Here is a 9,301-nt window from a genome sequence, read left to right on the forward strand (position 1 = left end):
TTGAAGTTTCAGTAATTTATTATACAAAAACTTTTAAAGGTCTAATGCAAAGATTAGCTTCTAAGTCTAACAGATAAATCTTCTTGAATTAAATGTTAAGGGGAAAGGAAATACAGACTGATTTATGTTCTCCAAAAGGAAGGTGTCAGAATGCCCTTTGGTAATGGAATTTCCTTTGCCTGTAGACATTTCTAATGGAGAGAAAGACAAATAATAAAGATAAATACACATGTATTTCAATGTGGCATCTCTTCTCAGGAATTCTGATGGCTCTTACTATACATTCAAAGCATTGATAGTAAAATGTACCAGAATTTATTATGAAATGAAAGTATAATTTCAGAGCTGTCATATTTTAATATTATAATCTAAGTCAACATACACAGAAAAATTAAACAGTTTTGCAAGTTTATTAAAAAAATATGCAGAATGCAATGCTAAACAAATACTACAGAGAGCAGCTGAAAGTCTCACTTCCCCATATATTTAATCAGGACAGGTGCTAAAAAACAAGAAACTACTTATAAAAAATAGCTGTGACAGAAATGACTCAGCAGAATCCTCCTCAACCTGTACACCTCCTCTCACTGATCTTCTTTTATAATCAAAATACATTCTCATTGATAAAAATTAGATGTAAGAAGTAGTGAGATGTTTGACATCATAACTATCATTAAGGTAATTCAGTAATTGAAAAGTTACAAAAGATGGGTTAGATCACAGAGAGAGGTCTGAATTATAAGGTGTGCAGCAAGCAGTGCCAGTCTCATTATCCAAATGATGCACATATTAAATGAAGGGAAAAAACCCAGACCAAAACTCCTGAAAATTAAATGAACAGAAAAAAAAAAAAAAAAAAAAAAAATCCAAAACTGAAAACTGCTTTACCTGCATGAAATTCTTCAAACGTGACAAACAGCCCATCTGGCCAGAACTGGTCACAGCTTCAATTCTGCAGAAACAACAGCACGTTTCAAAATCTATTTAGAAAGTTGGGCTTGATTCACAAGTGGGTGTGGGGGTGGTTGGCAGAGATTGGAAAATATGGATGAGTCATTTCAGAATGAACACCTTCATTCCTAACCCCATATATCATACCTTGGGATATAGGATTTCTGGATAAAGAACATAGTTTTCCAGAACTGAATCCCATACTGCTTCATCATAGCATTGCCACACACCTGTGATACAGAAAGACATAAAGTGCAGGTTACAGAGTTGGGTTTCACACTTGCATGACAGCTGCTGTGAACTTGTTCCATACTAATAACTAAATGCTTTATTCAGACATTTAAAGAAATACACCCACACTAAAACAAGCAAATCCTCTAAATGTTAAAATGTGCTCACTGCTACCACAATCACCTTTTTTCCTGTTGACTGTGGTGGCCACTGATACAAATCTTGTTACCCTTTCATTCACCCCAGTCTCCCTCCAAAAATAGTTCTCTTCCCTAACACCATTTGCTGGAGCACACTGTGGTCATTTCCCCACTGTGATTACTGCTGTGTGCAGTGATTCATAAGCTTTCTCCACACAGTTTACAGGACAAATGTTCCCCATCCCTAACAGAATCCCCCATGGGGTATTTAATCTCTCACTTTCTCATCAGTACTTTAACAGTTCTTTAGAAGCATTTGAAGAGCAGAGAAGCTGCTTGAGGTCAACAGTGTTTGTGTCCCCTGACTTCAGCCTTTGACTCTTACTGAGCACAGGCCTATATCTTAGGATAAAGGATTGATATCCATCAGGCTCTGATCTTTTCAGCCTGAAAAATCTATCCTCTTTTATGAACTAATTTGGCTGAAACAGCCACAGGACCTCCTTGCACTGTATGAACTGCCAAGTGCTTAGAACAGATCTTATGTAAGACCATGTAATTATTTTTAAAATACCAGAAACCTTAAACAGAATCAAATACAACAAGAGAATTTGTATTTATGAAAACTTCAGCTTTGAAATCATTCAGCTCCAAAGCTGTATTTGCAAGAACGTGGAAATTTTCACATTCCTTTCTGAAGGAATAAGAACAAGTTAAAAAAACCTGCCGTGAATCTCACCTCAGCAATCCCTTCAGAATCCAAAAGGGATCTAAACTGATGACATTTAACTACTAATAGTTATCCACACCACTTACTTCCAGGAAATCCAAAAGCAGCATAGCTGTCACATCTGCCAGAGGCTCCAGATTCAACATCTGTGCAAGCCAGCGCCACCCATAGCTCAGACCATGAGGATGTGCCTACAAAGCAGCAAAGAAGTTACTCAGCACTTCCTTTATGACTTGTAAAATACAATTATCAAAACAGACAGTTTTCTGATTTACTTTCTTTATAAAACCTGACATAATTTGATCATTGTGAAAACATAAAGGAAGAGGAGTCCACACCATGAATAACTTGGCATTGCTTTGTTCACCATGGTTATGATCCTTTAACTACATCCTGAGCTAGTTTAAATTCAGCACACCTCAACTACAAAGCAACCTTCCAATACATTTAATAAACTCCTGGGATAGTAACAAGGTTCTAAGTATAGTGCCACACACATACCCCTTGTTTGTTTCCATAAGGCCACCGGAGCTGAATGATGGCAGCATAGAGACGAATCATTCCTGACATCCTTTTAAGAAAATGATCTTGTTCTTCCACTTTAGAATCATGAACTTCATATCCAAGCATCCTTAGTATGAGGAAACATTCTAGTTTTAGTACAGTAAAACACATTCACTTGAGTCCCTGCAGCTCTCAGCTTACTGGAAGTCAACTCCAATGAGAATGGGGATTCTTCAAAAATATGCAAGAATTATTGCAAAGACTGATCATTACCCTCTGCATCATGTGTTCCACTGCTTGGTGAGGCACTGGAACAGGTCACAGAGAAGCTGTGGCTGACCCATGCAAGGAAATACTCAAGCACAGGTTGAATGGGGCTTTGGGCAATCTAGTCTAGAGGAAGGTGTCCCTGCCATGGCAGGGGTTTGGAACAAGATGTGTTTTTACACACTTGTGAATTAACCTCCATAGTCAATACCTATGTATCAGGATTGGGGCAAAGTGGAGTTCACTCAGAATACTCTTCACCCTTGCAAGGTTCATGCAGAAGAAGTCCAGTAATACATTTACCTCTGATATTCTTCCATAGAAGTCCCTTCTTTCCGAGCAGGGTAAAATGGCACAGAATAAGGGCACTTTTTGTGCAGGTGAGCTAAAAAGATGTCTCCAACTCGAGGGTGCAATTCCCAGATTCCTGAGAGCACCACAGCAATTGGGAAAGCTGAATCATGGTGAAAAGATACTTCTCCTTCCCCATGTTTCTGTAAGATGGAAAAGGAAAGTCAGCCACCACTTCTTCAAGTCATTTCTCAGGCAAAAAAAAGAAATCCTCATTTTTGTAGTTAGCCTTTAGTAAAGGATCCAAACGTTTCCATGGCTATGAAGCCAAGGATAGAAAAGCTGATGAAGCTGCATATCCTCAGCTCCCACAGAGGATGACAATAAACTCTGGCTCAGGATAGAAAAATGGGATTAGCAAACACAGGCTCAAAGTGCAGGCTGCACAGATATTCTCAACCCAAACAATCACTTTCTAATGTTTACAAATCAGTCACAGTTTTACTCCATGGGCTAATTTTTGTATGCATTTGTTCTTGCAGGGATAAAGTTGCAAACAGCCCAAATTTTGCAAATAAAGACAAGAGAAAAATACTGCCAACTTCAAAAAACAACTTGAACTTCATTTCTTGAGAGGTGCTAAAAACAAAGGCTCTTGAGCCTTAGTGTTGGGGGTTTTTGCCTCCCAAATTCTGCCAAGATAAAAGGTTTGATCCTACATACAGTTTTGTGATACACCATAAATTAACTATCAAACTGTTTTCCACAACACATACCTAACTAGTTCAAAATATGTAAGATGTAAGCCTGAAATTTAAAAGAGTTTTTCCTCCTACAAGGAATAAAATAAGGATTGAAGGGAAAGAGACGCTAAGTTTTTTCACTGCATTAATACAAGCAAACTGATCACTGAACACAATTATTTTGTTCTTCATAGCTGAAGAGACAGTTCAGTGTCTAAAAGCATCTCCTAGAGCACTGGCTACCTGTGCCACCCCAAAGAAGAGATTTCCTCACCACAAACTTCTCAGCGAGTTTGTAACAAACAAACTCCAGCCCCTGTGGATGCTGAGTCACTGACACTGGCTGCCCTTCAGTCTGAACAGTCTTCCCAGACAGCAGGTTATTGATCTTGTCAAACACCTCTCTCAGCTTAGAGCCTGCAAGTACATAAGGAATGTATGGAGACAGAAGATAAGGGAACAGTAGACAAGTCTTACCCAGACCACATCAAGCTGACCAACACCAGACCCACATCCCAAAAGGCACCTTTGCTTCATCTGATTAACAAACTTAATCCTGATGAAGATGTCTCTGAGAGAAGCAATAGGTTTTCAAAGCACAAGCAAACCCTACTGCACAGATAGGCTGTGTGCAGGTCAGCTTTCTGCTGTAGGGATAATTACAGGAACACTTGATATGCTTGTGCTCTGATAAAATCTTTAAAGCAAAAGCAATTTCAGTGGGATTAAAACTCTTGGTGTTTTCCTGACCTGATATGCTAGAGATCTGGCTCACAGGGATTGTAGCTGCTTTCTGCAAGTTTGTTTTTATCTTCCTCACCTGGAGAACAAATAAACAACTTTAAAATACTTTCCAAACAAGTATTTATCTATAATAGTTTGAGCAGAGTGGTAACAGAGGCTGCTACAAGAGTTTTTAATTTTTTTTTAAATGACAGAGATCCTATTTACCCTAGAAATTAAGATAATCTCTCTTCAACATTGCTAATAATTTGTTCATACCTCAGTGTTGCCTTTGCAGTTTCCAATTTCACTGAAAGCAGCAACACATTGCTCAGCAGTATTCTGAAGTTGCTGGTACCACTGCATGATACTTTCTTCTGTTTTAACTTGAAGTCCTGTTATTAAAAAAGCAAAAAAAGATGATAACTAAGAAAGACCTCAACCTCTAGTGAGAAAATTAATTTAGAAAAAAAATGCAAGGCAAAGGAATAAAAAAGATTTTTAAAAAAGTCTAACCAACCTTCCTTCTGCTGCTTTCCCCCTGATTGCTGTGCAGGGGCAGGTGTCTGACTCTTCATCTGCTCTTTTTTCTCTAACTCTTTCTGCTTTTGTTTCTTTTCCTCTTCATCTTTCCTCTTTTTTTCTTCTAGAGCTGCAGTGATTTCCTGCTGCATGCTGGATATCAACCCTCGCATCTCCTGCAGGGCTCGTTCAGTGCTGGCCACATCTGCTTGAGAGGGGAACCCTCTCTGCCAAGAAACATGGGAGGTAACACAGCATCAACCTTTGGTTCCAGTGTCAGAGGGCCAACAGCAAAAGCAAGGAGCCTTTGAAGCATTTGCCTTCAGATAAGCTGGGAGATAAATACATATTTTATCCCATCTCCTTTATTTGTACATAACACTGGTCACAATATTTGTAAATAATGTAAACCCATGACTAAATCTTGTAAGATCTTGGACAACAAAAATTAAGAACACACTCAGACAAGTGCAAGTGAACTCCAGTGCAAAGTCTTGACAGCTCCCTCTGCTGAAAGCCAGCTGTGACAAGCTGGAACACAGGATTAGCCTTTATTAGTATTTTATCTTTCAAGATTTGTGTCCCACCCTAGAAAGAAAAAAGCCAAGGAAAGCCAGCTACTGCAGAAAAGCATAAGAACAGACAACCACAAAATGCTCAGTATTTAACATTTCATGAACCAGTCCACTGTCACAAAGAGAACTTTACAGCACCAAGAGTTTGCAGCAATTTAATCTGAATCTTTCTCCTGCAGAAGTTCTCATGCATTTTGATAAGCCATTTTCAAAAGAACAGCTAAAGTGCCAGGGTAAAGAATACCCCTTTGAAACTGGGTGCTTTATAGGATGAATATCTAAAACCATTGCTGTGACATCTTATTTAAGGGCCTCATGACAAGCTGCCTTTGAAGACAGCTACAGGGAGCTTTATGAAGGAACAACAGCCAAAGTTACCAACTCCAGAGGCCGTACCTCGCTGGTGGTGCGGATGAGCCCTGACACCAGCCCACAGATCTGGTTGCCACGATTGCTGTATGCAGACAGGTCGATTCTGGGCAAGTCTTTATGCCTGTAGTTGGGATCAATCTGCTGGTTCAGCTGCAGCAGCTCCTCCTGGATGGAATAAAGGCGACGCAGCCTCTCCTGACCCTCCTCCTTGCGCAAACGTTCCAGCTCCTCCTGCCGCTGCCTCTGCTGCTCCGCCTCACGCAATTTTAGGTTCAAGATCTGGGGAGAAAAAGACACAAGAGTCATAAAATACTTCAATAACTTCAGTTGTACAGATTCTTCCTGCTCTGATGACTGCAGCTTTACAGGACCTGCCCATTCCTATGACACAAGTGCTTTTACTGCATTTCCACATTGCAGCAGGTGCCCAGGATAGCACCAGAAAATCCATCCTCACTTCAGAGTGTCATGGAAATATAAATAAATCAATTGGTCTTTCCAGTTCCCACCCAGCAGTCAGAAAAGACAATTCCTAAGAGTCTCAAACCTTTGCTCTGTGTCGGTGTTCTTCCTTCAACTTCTCTTGCTGGCCCTGAGCCTCCTTTGAGCTACAATACACATAAAGACAGAAAAAATGTATTCAAGATATTCAGGAGAGAAAACACAAACCAACACACAGGAAGTTATTCTTAAAACAAGCTAAAGGAACTTCAGCTATCACAAATATTGTCTTTTTTCTAACCACTGAAACCTCAACAATAGCCAGACATCTACTCTGACAGCCAAACTCTAACAGGATAGGCAATTTAAGACAAGCAGCAAGTGAGATTTCCAGCCACAAGTAACTAGCACAGAACTGTCAGGAACAGGAATTAATCCTCACTTTGATTAAATACTATAAAAGTCTAATGATACCAGAGGTAATCTCACCTCTTCTCCATTACTTCTTGCAACTCCTGGAATTCCTGATGCCTCTTTAGCTCCCTCAGTTCATCAAAGCGCTTCAGCTGCTCGCTGGCCTGGGCATAGGCTGCCCTCACCATCTGCTCCTGCTCCTCCTGCCGCTGTCTCAGCCTCTCCTGATTAGAGGGGTACCAAAGGAAGTCATTGAACAATCTAGACAGAAGAAAACACAAACTAAACTGCCCAACACTTATAAATTGCTGTCCTCACACTGTTACCTCTGACTGTGGAGCTCTCCTGGGATTCACAAACCTCTCCTCCATCATTTTTTCTTACCTTTGCTTTCAGTCTGTGCAGCTCTTCGTACATCCGAATGCAGCCTTCCACTTTTGCAACTTTAGATGACAGAACTGCTGGAACAACTTCTTGATTTATTTCCAGGAGACTAAGATGATCATTTTCCTGCATGGTCAGCATAAAAGCAAAATCAATGACTAAGCACAGGATCAGCAACTCATAGAGGAAAACAGATAAAGCAAGTCTCCTAAACTATTATCCATGAAGAAGTAGATGAAGATGTACCCCAGCAGTGCAACCTCACTATCCTCCAGCACATTTGTGAGATTGGGATAATTACTTTTCCAATCACTAGAACTGGGAGCAGAAATACCAAGAGTCTCAATGACATTGAAAAAGGCCAACTGACACCTGGAAAGCCCAGACAACCCCTCATGTCATCTGAGCAATCAGGGAAGATGTAACACTGGAAGAAGCCAAGTCAGGTTTACACTATGAATCAACCTTCAGGGAGAGTCTTGAGAGTCTCTTATGAAGTTTATCACATCCTGCTGCTTCATTAATATCTTCTCAATATATTGAAATATAATTTTTAAGTCTCACTAGAGGCAAGATGATACAAAACTTTGCTGCTCAGTATCACTGTGATGTGGTGAAGTCATCACTGAACTAAACAATGGACATTTTTCTTTCCAGATGGAAATCATAAAATGGCTTAATCAACTTAATTACTTTGAAAAATCAACTGCTCACTGCCCAGCTTTCTACCCTTCTAGCTTGTAAAACAGTCAGAATACATATAAGTCACTCAAGACTCCAGACAATTCAGTGTGGTTACTCCTGGGCTTTTATAATAGTCCTGACCCTCCTCTGTGACCTTATCTCTCCAAATGGATGAATCCTGCTGCTAATCCATAACACAATGGAGGCTCCAACTATTTTCCTCAGTTATGGTGAAAAATGGAGTTTGCTTTGTGTCGAATGTGAAACATTTTTCTATGAAAATCTTGTTAATAGTAATTTTATCATCACCTGTTCATGTTCCAAAAAACTAAGGATGTTTTCCCCATAAATTTACAGAACGCAAACCAGCCTCAATCTGACAATTTATGGCAGCAAGTTAGTGTTTTCTTTTCTCACAGCTGCTCCATAAATATACGGATTATAATCAGAGAGCTACCTTGGTCTCACTGGGCTCTGTAGATGACAGTGAAGAGCTCCGGTGGCTGCCGGGCGGGATCTTCTCGGCAGAGGCGCGTTTTGGGAGCGGAGTGGATTGTTTGGGCGTGGAAGGCCCGGAGGGTGGGATTTCTTGGGCTAGCTCCCCACTGAGGCTGTCCAGCACCCAGCCGCAGTACGGGGAGAGCTCCACGGGAGCCACACATCCTTCCAAGGCAGCCTTGAGAGAAAACAACCTCCGTGAATGCGGCACAGCCTTAGCGTTGAATAAAACTTAAATACACCATGCGCACATATGCACAGTCAGCAGCTGCTTTAGCAACGCAGCTCAGTATCCCATCGAACCCTTTTTTCTGCTGCCTTTCCAACACTTTTTCCGAACTCTCCTACCTTTGCAAGACATTTGAACCCCCTGGGGCCAACCCCGCTCCCTGACCCCGCTCTGGGGCTGTTTCAAGCCCTGAGTGTCACCGAGATGAGCGCTCGGTGCTTCCCAGAGGGCAGGGCCGACTCCCGGGGCGAGCCCTCACCTCATCCTCCTGCCAGCGGCTGCAGTAGCTCAGCCGGCCCTTGCTGGAGAGGCGCAGAGCCTCCAGAGTGTCGAAGCGGAGCTGCCACGACTCCATGGCGACCCCGCCCCGGCGCACAGAGCCGCACGGAGCCGCGGTTCCCTCACGGCCGGGCCGCGCCCATCCCGCCCCTTCCGGGCCGCGATGGCCGCATCCGCCTCCTGCCGGGCGGGAGCGGCGGCCGCCCCCTGGCGGACGGGCGGGGCCGGGGCCGGGGCCGCGGGTTCGAGTCCCGCCCGCGGCAACTGTGCGCTGAGGACGCGGGCTGGGAAACACCCGCAGCTTCAGAGATTTCCCAAAAACG

At 42.2% G+C, this 9,301-nt stretch overlaps 1 protein-coding gene across 1 annotated transcript; it reads right to left on the reverse strand.

Moving 5' to 3' along the window:
* Positions 1–9,134, reverse strand: GLE1 (GLE1 RNA export mediator). Its single transcript, XM_079324546.1, has 16 exons — positions 8,959–9,134; positions 8,430–8,648; positions 7,289–7,414; positions 6,980–7,128; positions 6,597–6,657; positions 6,074–6,328; positions 5,101–5,329; positions 4,860–4,975; positions 4,608–4,677; positions 4,132–4,274; positions 3,127–3,317; positions 2,554–2,683; positions 2,139–2,243; positions 1,099–1,181; positions 889–952; positions 1–191 (listed from the first exon to the last, which is right to left on the reverse strand). Exons 1-16 carry the CDS (start codon positions 9,052–9,054, stop codon positions 123–125), a joined length of 2,106 nt encoding a protein of 701 aa, XP_079180672.1. The 5' UTR covers positions 9,055–9,134; the 3' UTR covers positions 1–122.
* Positions 9,135–9,301: the final 167 nt, after the last annotated feature.

This window comes from Erithacus rubecula, assembly GCF_903797595.1.
Source record: "Erithacus rubecula genome assembly, chromosome: 21".
Lineage (NCBI taxonomy): Eukaryota > Metazoa > Chordata > Aves > Passeriformes > Muscicapidae > Erithacus > Erithacus rubecula.

Coding starts and splice junctions, on each gene's coding strand:
- GLE1 (XM_079324546.1), bottom strand. CDS start 9,054: ATGGAGTCGTGGCAGCTCCGCTTCGACACTCTGGAGGCTCTGCGCCTC. Junction 7,129..7,288: donor TGCACAGACTGAAAGCAAAG/GTAAGAAAAAAT, acceptor CCCTCTAATCAG/GAGAGGCTGAGACAGCGGCA. Junction 4,976..5,100: donor GGGAAAGCAGCAGAAGGAAG/GTTGGTTAGACT, acceptor TTTTAATAACAG/GACTTCAAGTTAAAACAGAA.